This window comes from Dromiciops gliroides, chromosome 1 (genome assembly GCF_019393635.1).
Source record: "Dromiciops gliroides isolate mDroGli1 chromosome 1, mDroGli1.pri, whole genome shotgun sequence".
NCBI classification, from domain to species: domain Eukaryota; kingdom Metazoa; phylum Chordata; class Mammalia; order Microbiotheria; family Microbiotheriidae; genus Dromiciops; species Dromiciops gliroides.
This window is the reverse complement of record NC_057861.1, coordinates 124095787-124119992: the sequence shown is the minus strand read 5'-3', so window position 1 is coordinate 124119992 and position 24206 is coordinate 124095787. Positions and strand designations below refer to the sequence as shown.

General features: G+C 37.2%; 1 protein-coding gene across 1 annotated transcript in view; it reads right to left on the bottom strand.

Annotated features, from left to right (window-relative positions):
- CSMD3 (CUB and Sushi multiple domains 3) overlaps positions 1-24206 on the bottom strand; it is a 1584452-nt gene that overhangs the window by 856388 nt on the left and 703858 nt on the right. Inside the window, 1 exon segment of the mRNA XM_043974157.1 lies at positions 4717-4841. Within this exon segment, the coding sequence (XP_043830092.1) occupies positions 4717-4841 (125 nt within the window).

Here is a 24206-nt window from a genome sequence, read left to right as displayed (position 1 = left end):
AAACACATGCAAGAAAGCCACTTGGTATTCTGTCTCTACCTACATTGCTATCATGCCTGGTAAATTTCAGCAGGTGCACTTTTGCTTCTGGGTAAACATTCCCATTTTGTTCAGGTTTTGCATGACTTCCTATAGCCATATATCTCTAGGCACAGATATATGATGAAAGCTGTTTCCCCCTTCAATTCTGTTTTCCTAAAATCTCTTTATTCAATAGAGATTTACTGAGCACCTAGGTGGACAAGGTATTATGTAAGGCATGGTAGGGGTGGGAGGTTACAATGTTGAATTAAAAAAAAAACTACAACACAGCAACTTATCTTTTTTCAAAGTATGATAATTCTTATACAGTTTGGAAGGACTGAACAAAACCATAGCCATTAGTTCTGCTCTTTGAAACTTCTGTTTGCTTCTTTTTATATTATTCACATTAATTTAAGCAAATTATCCATGACTTTGACAGCCACTTTCTTCATGTCCATCCAGTATATACTCAAACATGCATGACCGAACAGGAGAGCTTTACTTCATTATCCATAAAAGTAATGCTTAGTATGTCAGGAAAAATGGAAATTTGGACCCTCCTTGATTAAATTAATGACTATAATACTCCAAAAATCAATATGTGAGAGAAATTCTACAGTGTAGTTAGCACCTTGAACATACTATGTCAAATGACCAGTGACTAACACAGTTCCTGTCACACAGTAGGAACTTAATAAATATCTGTTGAATAATAAGTAGTAAACACAAACCCTGTGTGTATGTGTGTGTATCACTATCTCACAGAGGTATTATGTCATGTGCAACAAAAAAGTCATCACCAACACATGTAACCCCATCCATGGTGGCATTGGATAATTACCATAAACATTTCTATGAATGTTGAATCACAAGGAGATACATAATTTGTTATGTCATGACACTTGATATGCAAAAGAAAAAATATGTGATTGTGGAAATTGACAGTCAATTGGTGTTTATTGAGCACCAATCCTGGGAACTTTACTAGATTTTATGAAAGATAGAGAAGTAGAAGACATGGTCTTTGACCTTCAGGAACTTATAGTTTACATAGGAATATAAGATTAGCACACATGACACAACCAGACACAATTATGTTTCTATATTCAATGGGTCTGTGACCTCACTGATGGGGATATTTCGTCTAATGAAGCAGACAGCAATCCAACCGTCTTTTCATCCCATGTAACTCTAGGTCATATTATCATATAGTCACCGGTGAGCGTCTACCCATTGTATTGGATCTTTTGCTGGACCTCTTGACATTGTGTGTGAGTCAAAGGAACATGGCCACATGGGCTTTTGCTACATGATAGATGTATTTTTGTTTTTCCCACTCTACCCCTTTCTGATATCCATTTTGCTACTCCTTTTGTGTATTTCTGAGCATTAGAAGCAAATTTATATGGCACAAATGGAGTTTAGAGAAGGAAGAAAGAAGCATAAGCAGGGATGATTCTGTGAAGGCTGTGGGGCATATAAACTGAACAGTAAAGCTAAAATATAGGTTGTATAAGAGGGAAAGCACTGCATTTGGTTGAAAAAAACATGAGGAAAGGCAAGAAGGTGAATGGAATGAGTAAGGTATAGTGAGAGCAACATTAAGATGATGAACTTGATAGAGAAGAGGGTTCATATTGAGGAGGCATTAAGAAATTAAATTAAAAATATTAAACATAGTTGGACTGTGAGGAGGGCTTGGAAATTAGCAGTAGAATTGGCATTTCATAGATAGTAAGGAACCCTGAATTGTTCTTAGAACAGAGAGTGACATAATTAGACTTTCATGTTTTTAAAAAAAAATGAAGCCAGAGGTATGAAGGGTACATTAATTGAAGTAGAAAGTGGAAGGGACAGACCAGTCATGAAACAATTTCTGTGGTCTAGAGATAAGTTGTTAAGGGTTTGGTTCAAGACTGTGGCAATTAGAATGGAAAGCAAAGGTTAATCTAAGAGTCATTTAAAAGGAATAAGTGATAGGACTTGCTGAAAATTTTTAAAAAGGAATGAAAGAAGGAGCAATTGTAATTTGTTCAGTTCAGGAAATGTAGAATGTACAAAGGGCAGCTGGAAAAATGAATAGAGCACAGAAGAGAGACAAGGATTGGTTAAAGGTAAAAGAAATGGATAATGGGAGCTGTTGTGGTCACAAAGAAAGAATATGTAGAGAGAGAGATGAAAAGAGGGTCCATGACAGATACTTTGGGTCATGTAACAGTTTCGAGATGGGATATAGATGGTTATCAAGAAAAAGAGACTGAGGAACAATAGTCAGCAGGAGAAGGACAACCAGGGAAAGGAATATGTCTCCCAAACTCAGAGAGGGGTGAGTACCCAGAAGGAAAAGTATTAAACAGCATCAAATGTTGTGGAGGTTAAGAAAAAGTCAGGAGATCAGGCAGTGGTAACTTTAAAGATCACAATGTTAACTGAATGTTGAGTTTGGAAGATAGGTCACAAAAGGTTGATGAATGAATGACAGGAGAGAAAGTGGAAGAAGTAAGTTTGAACTCAGGTCCTCCTGAATCCAGGGCTGGTGCTTTATCCACTGTGCCACCTAGCTGCCCCCTTAATAGACTTTTAAAGTAAATAATCTTTCAGACAATCTAATCTTACTGTTAAGTGGCTAACTGGAACTGGGGAACAGTTCAATTACATTACCTCCTAAAATTAGAGGAACATAATCAGTGAATACTTGAGTCAGTGGCAGAGACTAGACACCTCCAAACCCCCAAAGATACTGGAGAACCCAGGCAAAGGAGTAAAATGCATTATACTTAACCTTCTAACTTTGGGGTCCTGGATAGTCACCATTACAAAAGTATGAGGCAAAGAATGTCTTTTGCTGGGAGAGTAAGGACAGGTGGTGTGAAAAGTTTGAGAAGAGATTTGGAGCAGATTGGGGGAAGTATGGTATAGAATCAATTAGGGAGGAACAATGCCATAAAAGCACAAACTCCAGAAGAAATCACTACCTTTATTTGTATAAATTTAGCTGTTATAAATTTCTGAAGGATCATTAATTTCTCTTTAAATGTGTAGTGTACTATTTACACAGTCTTCTGTGTGCTTTTAAAATTATTATTTCTTGATTGCTCAACCATTCGATGAACAAACAGCAGTTATATTAATAATCTCTCTAAGGTATAGAACAATTGACATCTGATCTTTGTGCTTCTGTCTTGAAAGGAAAGCATTTTTTTCCATCAAAAAACTCATGAGACAGACATAGAATTGATTCCCTCCTCAAACTCCTGAGTGAATCTTTATTGTAAAGTTAAAATGACTGTTTCAGCCATGTTGCCTCTATTATCCTGTTCTAGAAATCGTAAAAAATAATCTTTTTGAAACCTTCAATTTATTTTTATAGCCTTAGAGATTTGCCAGGGCCATGTAGAGGTTAAGTGACTTGCTCATGGTCAAAGCTGGTATATGTACCAATGTCAGACTTGAAAGAGAGAGAGGAAAACAGTGCAGGATAGTCGACAGAAGGCTGGGTCCTTGTCTTGTCCCTGACATATCTCTCTTGACAACCATAAGGTATTTTAAGTACATTAAAGCCACCCATAACCCAGGCAAATCTCTTAAGCTGTAACTAAGAGACAAATTGCTCTTTTCCATCAGTCAACCTAGTTTCCACCCAGGAATTTATTCACATGGATAAAATCACAGATTTGGATCAAATATATATATATATGCACAAGGTACTTCAGGTTACTCTTTTATTTATTTATTCATTTATTCATTCATTCATTCATTCATTTATTTATTTGTTTGTTTGTTTGTTTGTTTATTTGTTTGTTTGTTTGTTTATTTATTTTTTGCAGGGCAATGAGAGCTAAGTGACTTGCCCAGGGTCACACAGCTAGTAAGTGTCAAGTGTTTGAGGCTGGATTTGAACTCAGGTACTCCTGAATCCAGGGCCGGTGCTTTATCCACTGCACCATCTAGCTGCCCAGGTTACTCTATAGATGTATATAGTCAAATATAGATAGGTTAAAATCTTCCTTGATGCTGGAAATTCCAAGCTGATAGAAGTACAGATCGTCGGTACAAAAGAAACATGTTTATATGTTACATAGATGCACATAGATTTGTACAGTGTTTTGTACATAGAGAATAAGTTTATTGATTAATTGAAATATATACAGAAATATAATTTATCTAACAGTATATATGTACACAGAATTGTACAAATGCAAAGTCATTTCATGTAGCCAAGTCAGAGGTATGTTTACATACTTGAAAAATGCTTTTTATAGCCTGTATGGAATAATCCAGGATTATATTCTATTAATAAGTGAGTTCTACCTATTTATAATTGTCAGGAGAGTGAAAGACTATTGCAGTCACTGGTCTCTATTAGGTTAATTAAGCTTCTGTAGGACCTATCCTTCCTTCACTTTTCTCCTACTTGTGCCATAACTATTGGACACTTTGGCAAATAAATGTTATCAATCTTAGAACAAAAAAGGCCTGAATTTTGGCAAAATAGCATAATCTTTTTAAAAAGTCTAAAATTTTGTAATCTTTTTTATGACTATGAAAAGCAAAGCTACATACAGAATTATTCTATAACAAAGGTTGGAATAGAACATCAGTAGACGTCTTAAATTGCAATATGCATCCAACAGAAAGAGGCAGAGACATAGTGCTATCAAGAGGCACCATATTGTAAAGCCTTTAGCTTACCTTTACATACGGGTCTGTGATCACTCCAAGCAGCAAAGACTTCTGCTATCCTTTGACATGTGATACTTTTTGAACCCTGTAGAACATAGTCTTCATCACAAGAGAACTGCACAGTGGCTCCAAGGCTAAAAATCAACAAGGATAAATTAAAAAATGGATGCCATTTAAAGTAGGTAATTGTTAGTTTTCAACTCAGAATTAGACTATTTCACAGGAAGCCCTGCAATTTGCACAGAGGTCGACTTAAACTAGATCATTTTAACAGCCTCCTGGTTGTTTTTATTGCTTCAAGTCCCTCAGAGCTGCAGTGCATCCAACACATTGCTACCAAAGTAATGTTCCTTAAGTGCAGCTCTGCTTATGTTCCTCATCTATTCAGCCAACTCCAGTGTTTTCCTATTGCCTCTGGGATATACTATTAAGTCTTCTCTTCAGCCCTTAAATCTCTGAACAACCTGGCCCCTATCTTTCTAGTTTTGTTGTATATCATTTCCCCTCTTGTGCTGTGTGGTTGAAACATGAAATCTTACACTTGTGTTAAAAAAATCAAGTGCACAATCAACAAGCATTTATGAAAAAAACTAAAACCAAACATTTTGCTAAGAGTTGTTGATATAAAAGCCAAAATGAAATATCCCCTTTCTTCAAGGAGCTTACATTATATTGAGGAAGACAATATGATAGCATATATGAATATATTCAAAATATAAATAAACCTACAAAGTTCTTAGTGCGTGGCATTAACCACTGGGGGTACTGGGAGGAGGATTCAGAATAAAAGCTTCATTTAGAAGGTGACTCCTGAGCTGCATATTGATTGTTGTACCCTGTCATAGTCTTTGCTAATGTGTTAGCTAACTCTTCCAGCTTTGTGTCATTTGAAAATTTGATAAAGATATTCTGATAGTTAGAGGTGAGGCAAGAGTGATCCAGGAATGGGAAACATACAGTGCGAACTATAGTCACAAGTTATAATGTCATGTATAATTAATGAACAGCAAGAAGACTAATTTGACTGTGTTATAGAGTGAGAGAAAAGGTACTGAAGGATTTTCCCTTGTTAAGGAATGTTAAAGGGTCCCTTGAACTTACACTTTTTAATTGCCATATTTTCCAGACACTAGATCCAGAATATTTTGGAGACCCTGAATGTGTCAAGGATGAAGCTCCCTTCTTCCCCCAGTTAACATAATTTGTTGTTTTCATCCCGAACTGGATTCCCTGTGTATCCTTGGGAGTCAAGACAGGAGCCAGTCAGTCTGAACTAGGCTGAGAAATTTCTGGTTCAGTTGGGACCATTGTAGATAAGCATACCATCCTATCTTCATAGTCTAGCAGTTCCCAAGGGAAAAGAATGTAGCTTATGCCATTGTCTTTTTCCTCCCCTTTTTGAGGAGTATTGTCCTTTTCCCACACTTACTACACCTTTTCCCCTCTCCTGCCACACTCCTTTATGTGGATATTTGTGTTTTCTCCTCCCCTCTTTCCCTCTTTGTCCCAATGCCATAAATATGCAAACTTCCATATGGATTGTGAACTCTTTCGGTTCCACATGCATGTTCATTTCTCCTGTAATAAACCTAGTTTTCACATAAGTTTCATGAAATTGTGATTGGCACCCTCTCTGAGTCCCTTTTTGAAAATATAAACTTACCTGGGAAAGGTCATAGTACTTAAACTATTATTCACAAACACTACAACAATATTGATAGTTAGGAATAAGGATGGACTACAATATAATTCCCTAGGAAGGTTGTGGGAAAGGGGGTCTTAGAGAAGGAAGGCTTTTACTAAGATGCTTAAGAGGAACACTGAGAAGGTTTTAAAGTCAGCTTTATATACTTAAAATTTTATTTAGGACAACATCTCACATTATGATAAAATATACCACTTTTGTCTCACTAAAGTGAGACAGGCAGCTAGCTCCTGACTTAGAAATTCTGGGACTAGAGAAATATCTATATAATGGCAAAAGAATGTATTAATGAGTATAGTGATTGATGGTAAGCTAATCTAGTGACTTTCATGAAATCAAACCTCAAATGTCTGGCTTTATACTTATATAAAAAGGGCAGCTACCAGATTGTTCATAAAGGGACACACTCACACAATGATCTATTCATGTCTATGGATAAAGGCATAAAGTAATAGGAAAAACTTATATTTGAAGTTAGAGGACATGGCTGCAATCCCCTACTCTGCTATTCAATCCTTTTTTGATGTTAAGTAAATCACATCTTTTCTCTTGAACTGTTTCCTCTTCTATAAATCAAGTGGTCAGATCAGAAGACTTCTAAGATACCTTGGAGCTTTAAATACTATGGATATCCATATGTGTATGTGTGTTTGTGTATGTATAAGTACACAAACACACAGAGACAGAGACACTCCCTTTGACACACTAACCTCCCATTTCCTCACCTTCCTCATTTCCCATGACATTTTTCTACCCCAACTCAGCCACATACAAAGGTGGTCATTCCTTTGATCTTGCTATCACCCACAAATACACCTCTTCCATGCTCATGAATGCTGAAATTCCTTAATTTGACCACTTCTGCCCTTGTCTTCACATACCAAATTATAATCTGTATCTATTCCATGACCTCCATTCATGTAGGTTCTCAACCAGACCATCATCCCAATGCCACTCATACTCTCCTCCTCTTTGCATCTTGATCTCCTGGTGAATCAGTTTACTGTCATCTTCTTTTAAATTCCTTCACCTCTTGTCATATCATGGATTTTGCCTTGACAAGTTTCATACTTGGATCGCTACCCACCATCTTCTGTTTTCACTCCTACACTCATTTGGCTAAATGAAGGTGGAAAAAAGTCGCAAAACTATGCTAACTGGGTCTACTAATTTGTCATATAACCTAAACTGGGCCCTCACTGATGTAAGGCAATCCTTTTTGCACCCTCCCCCTCAATTTACTTATTATCCCACTCACTGCAGCAGATTGTCCAAACCTTTTCATGCCTTCTCAAATCTGTCATGGTTCCCTTTACCCCTCTACCCTCCCAGCTGAGAATATTGCCTCATTTTACTGAAAAAATTGAAGCCATTCAACAGGAGCTTTCTTATCTCTTCCTTCTCAACCTATATCCCCCAAATACACCCTGCCACTATCCCTTCCTTCACATCTTTCTCACTTGAAGAAGTAGCCCTTTTGGTCTCCACATGCATGAGTGATTGGATTCCATCCTATTTTCTCCAGCATAGTGCTTTATCTATAATTCCCAATCTTTCACTTATCTTCAATTTCTCCCTGTCTCCTACTGGCTACTAATGTACTAGCTCATGCCTTCCTCATCCTCAAAAACCCCCCAAACAACCAAAAAGCCCAAACTCACTTGATTTATTTATTCATCCCTATGAAATATCATCCCATATCTCTTTTTCCTGTTTTGGCTAAACTCCTCTAGAAGGGTATCAAAAATAGGGGCCCTTGCTTCCTTTTCTTTCACTATTTTCTTAACACTCTGTTGTTGGGCTTCTGACTTCATCATGCAATCAAAATTGCTCTTTCTAAAGTTATTAGATATCTCTTAATTGCCATATTTAATGGGTTATTCTCAAACTTTATCCTTCTTGACTTCTCTGCAGACATAGACACTGCTGATCATTCTTTCCTCCTTGAAATTCTGTTCACCATAGGTTTGGGGTATTCTCTTCTGGTTCTTCTAACTATATGACCATTCATCATGATCTTCATCCAGCTCATGCCTACTAAGAGTGGGTATCACATATACTTCTCTCCTGTGTCTTCTCTTCTCCTTCTATAGTATTCCATTTGATGATCTTATCAACTTCCATGGATTCATTTATCATTTCTATGCTAATGATTCTAAGATCTACCTATCCATCCCTAACTTTTCTTCTATCTCCAACTGTTTATTAGACTTCTTGAAGTGTATTTACAGTAACACCTGAAACTGAACACATCCAAAACTGAACTCATTATCTTTACCTCAAATCTTCATCTTCAAACTTCCTTATTACTATGGGGGGGGCACCACTATCTACTTAGTCTTCAAGGATCCCAATCAAGGTGTCATACTTTACTCCTCAGTGTCTTTTAACTTCTTTACCCAGTCTGATGACACAGTCTGTTGGTTTTGCTTTTATAACATCTCTTTCATACTCTCTTCTCTCCTCTTATACTACTATCACCCTGGTACAATGCCTCATCACCTCATGCCTAGAATGTAGCAATAGCTTGCTGCTTGTTTAACCTGACACAAGCCTCTTCCCACTCCAGTTCATCCTCCATTCAGTTGTCAAAGTGATCCTCTTTAAGCTCAGGTCTGACCATGTCACTTCCCTACTAGCTAATCTCCAGTAGCTTTCTATCACCTATAGGATCAAATATAAAAGGTTCTTTTTAGCATCCAAAGCCTCTCATAAACTCCTCCCCCCAGCCTTTGCAATCTTCTTACATCTCTCCATGTACTCTTTGATCTAGTTAAACTGACCTCCTTGCTCTACCTCAAGCAATACATTTTATCTTTTAACTCCAAGCATTTTTATTGTCTGTACCCCATGCCTGGAATTATCTTCTTCCTCATCTATTTCCCAGTTTCTCTGGCTTTCTTCATATCCCAGCTAAAATGTTACCATCCAGAGGGAGTCTTTCCTAATCTCTCTTAATTCTAGTGCCTTCTCTCTGTCAATTATCTCCAACATGCTCCATGCATGTACACACACACACACACACACACAGACATGGGGCATGGTGTAGTGGCTCTGGTGTTTAGTCATGTCCAACTCTTTGTGACCCCATGGACTGTACTGCCTATGGGGATTTCCTGACAAAGATACTGGAGTGGTTTACCTTTCTCCATTTCCAGGCAAACAGAGGAGAAGTGACTTGCCTAAGAAATAGAAAGTGTCTGAGGCCAGATTTGAACTCAGGTCTTCCTGACTCAAGGCCATCTAGCTACCTCAGTGGCTGTGGCACTGAATTAGAATTCAGGAGGTCCTAGGATGAAATTTTACTTGAGATACTTGCTATCTTCAAAATTTGGGAGGCCTATTCTAATTCAACAAGGATTTATTATGCATGTATGTTTAAGTCATTACTTGCCTTTTTCAGTTTGTTTCCTTACTGTTAAAATGTGTATAAGAATATCTTGTTTCTTATTCATAGGCTCATTGTGAGCTTGAAATAAAATAAGCACTTATCTAAATGAAATAAAATACTCTATCTAAAATGCTTTCCCAAGATTTACATGGCAGTTATTACTAATGCCAGATATCCCATATTTAAGATATCCATGAAAGTAAGCTAATTAACCAAAAATGGCCAAGTCATTAAGTGTAAAATATACAATGGCACCAGTCATGAATCCTTTATTCCTCTTTATTGTGCCCATGCTGGATAACTTCTGTGTTAAAATTTCTTTATAGTGATATATGTTAGTATAGAGACACGTTGTGATTTCAAGTTAAGCAAAGTAAAAAGTTTTTTTTTTTATTACTCTAAATTAGGATATTTTTTGGGTTTTTTTTGGGGGGGGTTGCGGGGCAAAGGGGGTTAATTGACTTGCCCAGGGTCACACAGCTGGTAAGTGTCAAGTGTCTGAGGCTGGATTTAAACTCAGGTACTCCTGAATCCAGGGCCGGTGCTTTATCCACTGCGCCACCTAGCTGCCCCCTAAATTAGGATTTTTGATTTCTATTCAGTCTTAAAAGTATTCACCTAAAATTTGGATTTTAAAAAGATATAATAAAATCAAATAAAATGAAAATGAAATGCACTTAGAACCCTCAGAAAGACATAAGTACAAACTGGATACAGAAGATTAGAAACCACTAATAAAGAATTAACAGTATTACCTAGTAAGTGAATCTCTGTCGTTAAACATTTTTAGTTGGCTCTAGCATTTGATATAAAGTTCCAGACAACTTGCTACTGGATGAACCAATCTTACAATGAAGTGGATGTGTATGTTTCTAAATTAGCATTGTGAGAAAGGAAATTACTGAGCATGAAGAATACTATATAAAATTATAGAGGCCTAAATTTCCTGCCTGCGGTGGAAAATGGAAATATTCAATACTTAGAAAATAAGTATCACCAAAATGACCTCAGTAATGCCATTGTAGAATCCTTTAAAATTGGATCATTTCAAATGCATGCAAACTAACAATTGCAAAAGTGAGTAACTGCACATTAGCAATTCTGAAGTTGTGTTTCTACCACTGTAGAATGAGAGGGTAGGAAAATTACCATAATACAATTTACAACCTAAAAAAAGTATAATCTTTGAATGATGAAAAAAGCATCAGAATAAAATTAAATTAATTACCCCTTATTTCCCTTTTCTGAAATTAATTCAATGTGCCTAGAAAGCAGTGGAAATTTTGTAGATTAAAAAAACAATTCCAGGATTCTAATGTATTGCAGATTTTCAGCTTTTTCTAAGTGCTTTTTGTCTTTCAATTTCTCCTTTACAATGGGCTTTTAAAATGCTAATATGCATCTCACCAATCCTAGCATAAATATAAATAGTTTTATAATTAAACATTTTGGTTGTGTCCAGTATGTCTTGATAGAGGAAATAAGTGATGGTTATCAATATATGCTGTATGCCGGAAGTCCATTTCATTATTGTTGGAAGTCAACAACAGCAAAGTAAATGTCAGGGAAATCAGGAAAGTTGAAAATAAATAGGTTTGATTGTTCTCATTTTCCCCTTTTGTCCCTTTGGTGTCAGTGGCTGATCATGCATGAAGGAAATCTTTTAGTATCTAAAATTCTTTTGATAATACTTAGAGAATTGTGAAAGTTCTTTTAAAAATGATTAATTCTAGAAACTTTTATGAAACATGTATAATTTGCAAATCATATTCTGATAATGAGGGAGAAAGAGAAACTTCCAAATAGACCTATATTGATACAAAGGGGCCCCACAGACAAACATCCTTTATGAAGACATGTTTAGAAGACAGAAGCAGAGGTCAAGTAACTGATAATTAATAGAAATTACAGTAATGATCCTGTAAGAATTTTGACAGAAACACTAACAAAGAAAATGAGATGAGGCCGGTAATTCCTTTTTTTTTGTGAGGCAATTGGGGTTAAGTGACTTGCCCAGGGTCACACAGGTAGTAAGTGTCAAGGATCTGAGACCGGATTTGAACTCAGGTCCTCCTGAATCCAGGGCCAGCACTCTATCCACTGTGCCACCTAGCTGCCCTTTGAAATTCCTATTAACCATCATGTGCCAAAATGCATAGTGTGTGTTGTTGTTGTTGTTGTTGTTGTTGTTGTTGTTGTTGTGTGTGTGTGTGTAACAGTATTTTGCACATGCCTAAATTTCCTAAAATGGAAGGACCTTCTTCTGGGATAACATAATCTGCCTTTCTCTTCCACATGGATGGGGACTTCCCTTTCCTTGCCACGTAACTGGCACAGGTTGTATTTTTAAAACTACCAGACTTGAACAGTTTCTCTCTCTTTCTAGCTATGTCCCACAGAATTAAGGTCCTGTTCACCTGTAGCATGGGTCCCCTGAATTGAGCCTCTTGGCACTGTTAAGTCCCAAGAAATAAGCCTGAGGTTTTGTTTTGTTTCATTTCATGTCTCATTTTCAGTTCTAGGTATAAGCAATGGAGTCCCTGGACCCAGAAGCTGAAGCCATGGAGGCCTTGGAGACAGGATTCCAGGCTGGATGTTGCTTCCAGGGAAGCCCTAAGAAGACAGAATTCTTGGGATTTGAGCTCAAGGTAAGACTTGGAACTTGGCAGGACTATGCTGTATAGGAAGTGAGCTATGCTGTTAAATTAATCCTCCTTTCCTCCCAAGCGACTAAGACAGTGGAGGAGGGATCATTACCCCTTTTCCCCCCACACATATTGGGGATGTAGCAATGTTTGTGTGTTTGTCCTTATTTTTACCTTTGAGGTAAATATCCCTTTGTAAAAGCTGATCTAATAGTTAAGTTATTAAATGGAACCCAGGGTGCAGGAAGCATGTAAAATTGAGAGAAGCCAATAGGTGAGGGCTAGAGTCAATGGCAGAGAGATTAGACACCCTCCAAGCTCCATTAAGGGTACTGGTAAACCTTAAGGGTGGAATAAAATGTAATGTATTTGCTCTTCAAGCAGTGGGGAATCCAGGGTCAGGATTGTCACTATTTTCTCTCTCTGTCTCTAATGCTAGGGGCAATAAGAAGATGAAAGGATTAGTAGGACTATTTCATTGGGATGACAGGGATACATGGTGATGATGGTGGTGAGGATAGCACTTCCATAGGATTGTAAAGTTTACAAAGTTCGGTACTTATTTTGATCTCATTTGATAAAGAATGATGATATTAAAGCCGAACCATTTGTTTCCATTTTGTTTTTCATTTCTCTTTCAAGTAGAATGATCTTTGGATTAGGAAGGATAGAACAGAAATAATGCACCAAGAGTGAAAAGACAAGTTAAGAGAACAGATGGTCATATAGTATCTAGCTGTGTCCCATGAGTTCAAATCATGAAACCTACTAGATTACTACATAAAAAAGTATGGAAATACAAAAAAAGATAAACTGGAAGATGTGATTTGCTGATATACTCAATACCAGTGACCTCTGAAAGACCTTTGCACTGGAGAAGGGAATTTTCCTAGGTAACATGGTGGGTAATGTGAGGTGATTGGATAGAGCCTGAAAAATATAGACCAGGAATTTTGATATCTATTCTTGGAAAAAAAGTTCAAGAAAATATAATTAAGTGGACAATATACAAGCATTTAGAAAGGACAGCTAAGAACTAAGAATGAACAGGACTTCATCAAGCACAGGTCATACCAAACTAGGCTGGCTCCCTTTTTGAAAGGATTACTATGCCAGAATGATTTCAAATAATATAACTGGATTTCCAAAAATAATTTGACAAAGTTCCTCACATAGTTTTTGTGGACAAGATAGAGAGGTATATCTTATCTTCTTAAATCCACTTTCTATCTCTGTTTCTTTGCACAGGCAGCCCCAGCCCCTACATTTAGAAGACATTCCTTTCCTCGGCTTTACCCTATAAGAGTCATAGAATGTAGGGGCAGCTAGGTGGCGCAGTGGATGGAGCACCGGCCCTGGAGTCAGGAGTACCTGAGTTCAAATCCGGCCTCAGACACTTAACACTTACTAGCTGTGTGACCCTGGGCAAGTCACTTAACCCCAATTGCCTCACTAAAAACAAAAACAAAAAACAAACAAACAAACAAAAAGAGTCATAGAATGTAATAGGTAGAAATAGAATGCTGTATGTTACGGTTCCAAAAATCCTTCTCACAAATTCATAATAAGATAGGTGTGGTAAAACAACAACAGTTCCTGTGAGAAATATCTAGGGAATTTAGTGCACTAAAACATTACAAAGGGCCTATAATCAAATTTTCTTCATTGGAGGCCTTCAAGCAGATGCCAAACAATTATTTTATTGGGCAAGCAGTAGAAAGAATTTTTGGCCAGATACCAAGTCATCTAAATGGAGTCTAAGATCCCTTATTTGTCTTAGATTTGGTGACTCCATAATTCTATAATATAAGGGAGACTATAAATGTCAGAAGATAATTTGTTTTAAAGTAACATGGGTTTGCGGGAGGAGGGGGGGTGTCCTATCTACCTGCATGGATCAGAAAAGGCTCCAAGCTAGACTTAAAGGATACATGACTTTGGCAAATTGTGCTTGTGTGAGTATGTGTTGGATTAGATATGGCATTATAGATGGAGGGAATAATATACATTGTAAAAGTATGAGAAATATATAATGCTAATTATGAGTTTTCTTACTGGAAAATAAGTTTGGATGGGAAGGTAAGTTGACCCAGAATAGAATGTTTTGTTAGAAAGTATTGCACTTATTAAAACAACCTTGGGGGGAAAGCCTGTGAAATGAGTCTTTTTCAATATGGAGAGAGGGTCCATATTCCAAATCACCCCCACCATTACAGCTACTGTCCAACATCCACCAATAGGAAGATAAGAATAGGAGCCCTGGGAGTAGAAGCACACTTATCTCACTACCCCTCCTCCCCCACTTACCCCCACACATTCGTCTTTCATCCAGCCCAGCCCTCATGTCTATCATCCAGGGAAGCAGCTACTAAGGCAAAAGAACAAACTATTGCCATCGACCGCTAACCAAATGCCACTTATAGGACAGGCATACCAGCTTAGCTGAAATATACTTTAGCAAGACCCCTTAAGGGAGTAATGGGGTTGGGTGTGTCATGTTGTAGGCAAGTCAAACCACCACCACTGTGACCAACATCTCCCCCTGCCCTGCCCCTGCTGCAAACTCTGATGGAGACATCCCAAGACCAAAGAGCCTTTGGAATAACAATACTTCCAGTCCAATGCCTACAACCATCATACTGGAAAGCAACCCCTGTGGAGATGAAGCATGAGAGATACTCCTGAGGGTGCTATAGCCACAGCTGCTGAAGACCCAGAAAAGAAAGTTCATGTGGACAAACTTGTTGGCATTGTCCAATGGTTCAACATCAGAATGTTTCAACATGATATGATCAATGAAAATGACATTAAAGTTGAAGTATTAACTCTCTGCTTTGCCACCAAACCCTAAGGACAATGGAACTTTTCCATCTGTCTTGTACCTAAAATCTTCCATACATAACAATGTTTTCCAATTAGAATGTAAGCTTCTTGAGAGTAGGGATTGTCTTACTTTTCTTTTATATACTCAATGCTTTGCAAATAGTAAGTAGTTTAAAAATGTTTAATTTGTTCATTCATTCTAAATACACATCTAATCATTTGTTCTTATTAGAATGTTTTCCTGCAGTGGATAAATCACTGGCCCTGGATTCAGGAGGACCTGAGTTCAAATCTGACCTCAGACACTTGACACTTACTATCTGTGTGACCTTGGGCAAGTCACTTAACCCTCATTGTTCTGAAAAAAAAAATGTTTTTCTTTATGCTATGCAACATGTGAATAGACCAGATTTTCCCCCTGACTTAAGAAGTCTTTTATATGTGTTTTTAAAATTCCTGGAAAGAATACAAGAAATATAGAACATTGGAAGCCCACTTGTAAAAATATATAAATATTACATAAAGCAAGTCTAAGGCATGTAACAGGAAAAAGAAACCCTGTTGAAGAAAAGGATAACCCAGTCAATAGTTTTTCTGAGGTTCAATATTAAATGCATCAAAATAGTCAATTTATTTTTTAAAGTCAGAGTGTCAATGAGTAAAAATTTTTCAATCTTTGAAAATCCTAAATCCAAATTTTCTTTTGGAAATTGAAGGGATGACAGCAGAGGCATGATAGCTGTCTTCAAGTATATGAAGAGCTGTCAGGTGGAAGAGGGATTAGCCTTGTTCCATTTGACCTCAGAGGACAGAAAAAGGAGCAATGGATGGAAGATGCATAAAAGCAAGTTTTGGGGTGATATAGTGATAAACTATAAAACATCAGAGCTCTCCAAAAGTATAATGATCTGCTTTCAAAGATCCTGGAATCCCTTGTGTTTGTAGTAAGGGACATGGGATTCTTTTTATGATATAGATTGGCCTCTGAGTACCCTTCCAAGCATGAAATTATGTAATTTGGATTCTGGTGGCAATGTGGCAAAATATGTGACAGGGAGAAATCAATCAATCAATCATTCAATCAATATATGCTTAATGTGGCACGTTTGAAAAAAAAACCCACAAAACACTTGACTCTGTGGTAGACAAACAGGGTTTGTGAAGCCTTCCCCCCAAAAAAGTATATATCTATATATAATTTATTTATGGATATGCTGATTCCTCTGATGGAATATAAATTTGTTGAGGGCTGGTACTTTTTTATTTTTGTTTTTATATCTCCAATATCTAGCACAATACAAAGTACATAAATGTTAAATAAATGATTATTGAGTGACTCATTGAGTGAATAAATGTTTTCTGAGAGTCCATAAGACTATCAAACTCTTCAAATTGATATAATTTTTTTTTTTTTTAGTGAGGCAATTAGGGTTAAGTGACTTGCCCAGGGTCACACAGCTATTAAGTGTTAAGTGTCTGAGGTAGGATTTGAACTCAGGTACTCCTGAATTCAGGGCCGGTGCTCTATCCACTGCGCCACCTAGCAGCCCCATGATATAATTTTTTTTTCAATATTTTTGATATATATATATATATATATATATTTTTAAATAGCCCTTCTAGTAATTAAAAACAATATGAGTTTTGTCTTTGTTTTATTCTAGAAAACCATTAGGAAAAATCACTTGTTCTCTCTTCCCTCATTTTTTTTTTCCAGGGCAATGAGGTTTAAGTGACTTGCCCAGGGTCACACAGCTAGTTAAGTGTCAAGTGTCTGAGGCCACATTTGAACTCAGGTACTCCTGAATCCAGGGCCGGTGCTCTATCCACTATGCCACCTAGCTTTCCCCTCCCTCATTTTTAAATAAGTAGAATGAATGATCTCTAAAGTCATCTTTAGCTCTAAAATTCTGTAAGCCTTTTTAGGTATCAATGTTCCCTTTAATGGAACAAATAGCAAATCTTTCAAGTCTTTTATCTTGCGAGATTTTTGTACATACCTTTCCCTAAATTGTCCATGGAGAATTAAACCTTTGCCCAGGAGGCTTTCTTCTTGTTACTTTAATGTCTCAAGGATAACACTATAGAGACCCAAAATGGTTTAGTGGCTAGAGGAAACAGCTTGGCATGGCTTCTGAGACACACTAACTTATATGAAGCTGGGCAATATCCTTATTGCTGTTAATATGCCATAATTTTTATAGCCATTGTTCATCATTCCATTACCTTTAAGGTAATAGTTATATAATAAAATAGTTTCCTATATCACTAGTATTTTTTGAAGAAATATTAGAACCAAAATCTCCTGACAGAAAATCCAGCACACTGACTCTCTGATTTCAATGTTCAGGGAGTCCATTCTAGGTTTGGGAGGTAGGTATGATTAAATACATAGAAGTGAGAGTGGACAGGGGGACTTCAAAAAACATTTTGTTGTCTGATTTGATTGAACTGTGAAATATGAAAGCAGTTACTGATAAACGAAGTTAGAAAAGCAGGTAAAACCTTTGCAGTAAAACCTTAAATACTAAGATAAGGTCTAAATTATCAGATAAGCATTAAGGAGCCATAGAAGATTTTGAGCAGGAAAAAAATAAGGGTGTTGGATAAAGTCATTCAGTATTTATTAAACATATATTATGTTCAAAGCAATGTGCTAAGAGGAAGTTAAGACCTTTAGGGTCTGTTCCAACTAAAGATCTATGATCCTAGGATTTCTCTCCTTACAGAACAACTTGGATGTTACCTTCTCCATGAAGTCCTCTCTGATCCCCCACCTAAAAGAGAACCCTAAAATATTTGCACATCTCTATTTGACTTCTCCTTTGCTTCCTCCAATTTTAACTTGTATTATACTAATATGCATATGTAGCTTATCTCTTGTGAGAAAATAATTATTAATAATGAATTTCTAGGAGAAACCCAGACTTGTTAGTGTTAGTTGCTCTCTCCCCTTCCCTGGAAATCAACCAGAGATGAGCCTTCAGTTGAACAAAAGGAATGCAGATTGACCTTTCTGATTACTTAGGGGAAGAAGATCACCCCCCAAGTCATGAAAATCAATAGAGCTCAATGATGCTAACCAATTATCTTAGATCAATGTAAGGTGGCCCCACCTCTACCAAAAAGAGGATAAAAATCCCTGGGGACAGGAGAGAAGGTTGCTCTCTTACTCTTTTACCCTGGGCTCTCTCTCTTTGGCCCCCTTCCTGGGATTCTTACTTTTCAAGCTAGGTATATAATGGCATAGGCCTGTAAACTTGTGACCAGTAGGTAAGTCAGGGATATATGTGGTCAATAATTTATTAATATGTAATCTTAATTAATAATAAGTGCTTATTGCCATAATTGGTGCAATAGCCTTTAATTTATAAGTAGCAATATTTTAGAAACCCCAGCTTAGTCCCACAATTTTTTTTTGGTGAGACAATTGGGGTTAAGTGACTTGTCCAGGGTCACACAGCTAGTAAGTGTCAAGTGTCTGAGGTCAGATTCGAACTCAGGTCCTCCTGAATCCAGGGCCGGTGCTTTATCTACTGCGCCACCTTCCTGCCCTTCCCACAATATTTTAAATAACACACTCTCAAGTATACTGTATACTTCTTGAGACTTAAACAGTTTGATTTTTCCCCATCTTTGTATGCCCAGGACCCAATAGAAAGCAAACATAACAGTTCTGAAAGTATATTTAAATGAATGTGTTATTATTGAATTCTTGTGAAAAAGTAACATTATCAATGGCTTTTGATTTGCTCAGGACTTAGCAAGAGACATATATTACTCCACATGATAGGACTAGGGGAAGGAGCAGGAAAGCCACAATAGACTGACTGTATATCTCAATCTCTAAGTATTGGAAGGTATGGGCTAATTAGAATTCCCATTGTAGGTGAAGAACATTTAGGTAGGTTCTCACCAGACAAAAAGTTCAATACATCAAAAAAAAAAAAGATGTCTTAAAGAAATCAAAGCTATTAATAGTCATGAAAAGTGCTCTAGATCACTACTGATCAGAGAAATGCAAATTAAGACAACTCTAAGTTATTACCTCACACCTAACAGAGTGGCAAATATAACAAAAAAGGAAAATGTTGGATGTTTGAGGGGATGTGGGAACACTGGGATGTTAATCCATTGTCCATGGAGTTGTGAACTTATCCAACCATTCTAGAGAGCAATTTGGAACTATGTCCCAAGGGCATACCCTTTGATCCAACAATACCATTGCTGGTTTATATCCCAAAGACATTCCCCAAAAGAGAAAAAGACCTATTTGTACACAAATATTTATAGCAGCTCTTTTGGTGGTGGCTAAGAATTAGAAATTGAGGGAATACCTAAACAAGCTGTGGTATATAATTGTGATGGAATATTATTGTGCTATAAGAAATGACTAGAGGGATGATTTCAGAAAGGCATGGGAAGACGTGTATGAAGTGATGTGTAGTGAAGTGAGCAGAACCAGGAGAACACTGTACATTGTGACAGCAATATTGTTTGATGAAGAACTATGAATGACTTAACTATTCTCAGCAATACAGTGATCAAAGACAATCCCAAAGGACTAAAGATGACACATACTATCTACCTCCAAAGAAAGAACTTATATTGATTGAACACAGACTGAAGCATGCTATTTTTCACTTTCTTTCTTTCTTTCAATTTTATTCATTTTCTTATACAAAATAACTAATATGGTAATGTTTTGTATAATTGCACAAGTATATCCTATATCTGATAGCTTAGAGCCTCAGGGAGACACTATACTCAGGGTACTATGCTCTGAGTTTAGAAACACAAAATAAAATAGTTCCTGCCTCCAAGTATTTTACAGCGTAGTAACAGATGGTGTTGGGGGTTGGGGTGGGGATCAGGAAAAGATCCGTATAGAACTGAGGTGTCGGCAGCTAGGTGGCACAGTGGATAGAGCACTGGCCCTGTAGTCAGGAGGAACTGAGTTCAAATCCGACCTCAGACACTTGACACTTACTAGCTGTGTGACCTTGGGCAAGTCACTTAAGCCCAATTGCCTCACTAAAACAACAACAAAAAAATGTATTGAAAAAAAAAAGAACTGAGGTGTCCAATACAGCTCTTAGGCCACAATATAGCCAGCAACACTTCTGAGTTCCTTAGAACTAGACTGAAATATTTAGCAAAATAAACCAAAATACAACAGAACATAGATAATGTTAACATGTGGTTTTTGAAGTTCACATATAGTCAGTAGAGCATTCTTTTTTTTTTTTTGCGGGGCAATGGGGGTTAAATGACTTGCCCAGGGTCACACAGCTAGTAAGTGTCAAGTGTCTGAGGCTGGATTTGAACTCAGGTACTCCTGAATCCAGGGCCGGTGCTTTATCCACTGCACCACCTAGCCGCCCCCTAGAGCATTCTTTTGTGGAGTTTAGTGGTACCATTTCTATTTGAGTTTAATACCATGAAAGTAGAATATGGAGATTAAGAAGTATTTTGAAGGAAACAAAGGATGCTAAGAAATGAAGGTGAGAGGTGGGTATGTTTGAGGTATAAGAGACTGAAGACTGAAGACAGAATATTGTGTGAAAGCAATAATAAAATGAGTATGGAATACAGAATGAGAGAAGTAATTTGGGTCCAAAATGTGAAGGGCTTTAAAAGCTAAACCAACAAAGGAGCTTTTATTTGATTCTGCAGGTAACAGTTTATTGAGTAGAAGTTACTGAATGACATGCTTAGATTGATGCTTTAGGAAAATCATTTTGGGAGTGATATGTAGGTTATAATTGGAGAGACAAAGATTTATGAATGAAAGAAGTCAGAGCATGGTGGAGTATGCATTGTGATCTAATTCAGTGAAAGAGTTCTCATGATGATATTGGTGGTGACAACAGTTAGAATCTGTGAAGTGCTTTAAGGTTTTCAAAGTGCTTTACAAAGTCCTCCTTCTATCCACACAACAACCCTGGGAGGTGGATGATATTATTAACTCCATTTTCCAAATGAGGAAATTTAGGCAGACTGAAGTTCTATGATTTGCCTAGGGTAACAAACCTAGTAAGGATTTAAGGTAGGATTGAAACTCAGGTCTTTGACTTCAGGTGTATCATTATCTGTTGTGTTGTGTGAGGAGATCACAGCTCTTCTGGGCTTATGTTTTATTTTTATCTCCCTACCCAGTTTATTAGCTCCCTGAGAGGTATATACCTTCCTAGATTTATACTGCACCCCTCTGAGGACACCTAACATAATACTGAAAACAGCTGGCATCTCATATATCTATATGCCAATTGGATGAACCACAGAATTTCTAGAGTACAACAGAATGCCACCTTTCATTTGTTTACTGTATTACCATTTGAAAACCCTTTCATCTGGGTTTTATCGTCAGAACACCTAACACCGTGGGGCAGGCAAGACATTTTACAAATGAGAAAACTGAGGCTCAGTGAGATTGGGGGAATTATCCAAAGTAATTACACAGCTCATAAGTGAAGAAATGTCAGCCTAAGCATTTTGATGTGCAGGTTAGGCTCTTTCTACTATATCACACTCATTTACCATTAAATCCATGACTCTATTTACAAAAAGCCCCCAATGAAGAATGGATGTCCTTTTAATGAACTTTTGGTTGGCCTTAATGGAATTATGTGCTCTGAAAAACAACAACAGCACAGGAGAATATGTAGTGAAAGAACTAACCAAAATGTAATTCCATCTAAAAAAGTGACATTATTGAAGTGATAATTCTGATGGCAGTGAGAACAGCAGTTCTAGATTAATATTTTTTGATATATCCAATAAGATCACTTCAGTGAATCAGCTATAGCAGTTTAAAATCACCTAGCCCTCTTAAATTCAGGACCACAAAGAGAACAATGGCACTAAGGAATAGAGCTCCTAGTGATTTTAAATGCTAATTTATTCTTTTCTTTTACCTTGGCCTCCAATTTGTTAGCATCTCCTTCGTTTTTTTTTTTCTCACCTAGACTTTCCTTTGTGCACTGCTGCCCTCTCCCTTCTTTATGTTTTTTCTCTATCCTGGCATCTCTTATTCTTTGTCTCCATTTTCTGATTCATCCCTTCTGCCTCTCTCTCCCTTTAGTCTCAAATCCCTGCCAACCATCTTATTATCAATTCTGTTGCAGAAAAGGAGAGTAGGTCAGAAAGTGTGGATAATTAATATGTCATTTCCCTTTCTCCCCTTTGTGGGAGTCACATAGTGGTTTCGCCAAAAGCACTTTGTTTTATTCAGCTGGAAAAGGCCAAAAAGTCATATGTCATATAGGAGAGTATTCCCCAGATAGAAACATATATTATCTAGTTTCATAGTGATCAGTCAGATTCCTATAACAGCATGGAGCCTGCTGACAAAGATTGGTCTTATCCTGAATGTACTCAGAGAGTTGTCAATATCAGAAGCTGGAACAGGACGTAGTACGTTGTTAAGACTCTCCCTTTAAAAGTAAATCCAAATGTTGTTTGAGTTATTAGACTTTGTAATCTAATGGTTCACAGCACAGTTATTTTATATTGTGTCCTCTTATCAAACAATCTTGGATAATGAGGTGCTATGGTCCAGAGGACTTAGCTAGCTTAGCCTCTTAAGGCTTATGGAACTTGCACAGAGAAAGACTTGCTCTATTTTTTGACTTGGAATTGTTCTTGGACCTTAAGGTGCCTTGGCACCTTACTCCACACGTTTTATTCCAGGAATTGTTTGTAGGAGTGTTTGAAAAATTTAGCAGTCTCCACTTTTGAATCCTAATTAGATAATCCTCATTGTTTTTGTCCAGTTGTTTCAGTTGTGTCTGATATTTTATGACCTCATGAAGTGTTTTCTTGTTTTGTTTTTTTTTTTTTGGTTGTTGTTGTTTGCTTATTTTAGCGAGGCAATTGGGGTTAAGTGACTTGCCCAGGGTCACACAGCTAGTAAGTGTTAAGTGTCTGAGGCCTGATTTGAACTCAGGTCCTCCTGAATCCAGGGCTGGTGCTCTATCCACTGCACCACCTAGCTGCCCCATGAAGTGTTTTCTTGACAAAGATACTGGAATGGTTTAACATTTCTTTTTCCAGCTTATTTTACACATGAAGAAACTGAAGCTAATAGGATTAAGTGACTAGCCCAGGGTTACACAGCTAGGAAGTGTCTGAGGCCATTTTAAAATGCAAGCTTTCCTGACTCCACACACAGCAATCTATCTACTGCTCCACCTAGCTGCTCAATTGGAATAAATGACCAAGCTTTAAAGCACATGTGAGAATAGATATCATATAATACTTTAATGCAATGAAATACGAAACTATTCAACATCAAGTACATATTTTGTGTAAGGTACTTTGCACATACTGGGCATTGAAACATAAAAATAAAATTCCCTGCCCTCAAACAACTTGTGTTGTTATTAGTTGGAGGATAAAGTATGTAGACAGATAAGCAAGGGCAAGCTACATGCAATGTGAAGTAATTTGGGGGAAGGACACTAACAATGTATGTGCAGGGAAATCATTCAGCCAGTCAACCAACATATATTAAGTGTCTGCTGTGGGCTAGACATTGTGTCAGGATAAGACTCTCCACATCTTACCTCTGGGGATGTTCTCTGACTCCATGCCTAGAATGCTCTCCCTCCTCATCTCTGCCTACTGGTTTCCTTGGATTCCTTGACATACGAAATAAAATCCCATATTTTATAGGAAGCCTTTACTAACAGTCTGAATCCTTCCCTATTTCAATTTATTTCCTATTTATGTTATATATCATTTGTTTGTACATATTCCTTTGCATGTTGTCTCCCCTATTAGATTATCAGTTCTTGAGGTAGTGACTTCCTTCCTTTCTTCCCTCTTTTTAGAACCTCAGTCCTTAGCACATATTAGGCATTTCCTAAATGTCTGTTGATTGATATGTGTGCTATGTGTTGTCTTGAGGCAAATCATAAAAAGGCCTCTTATA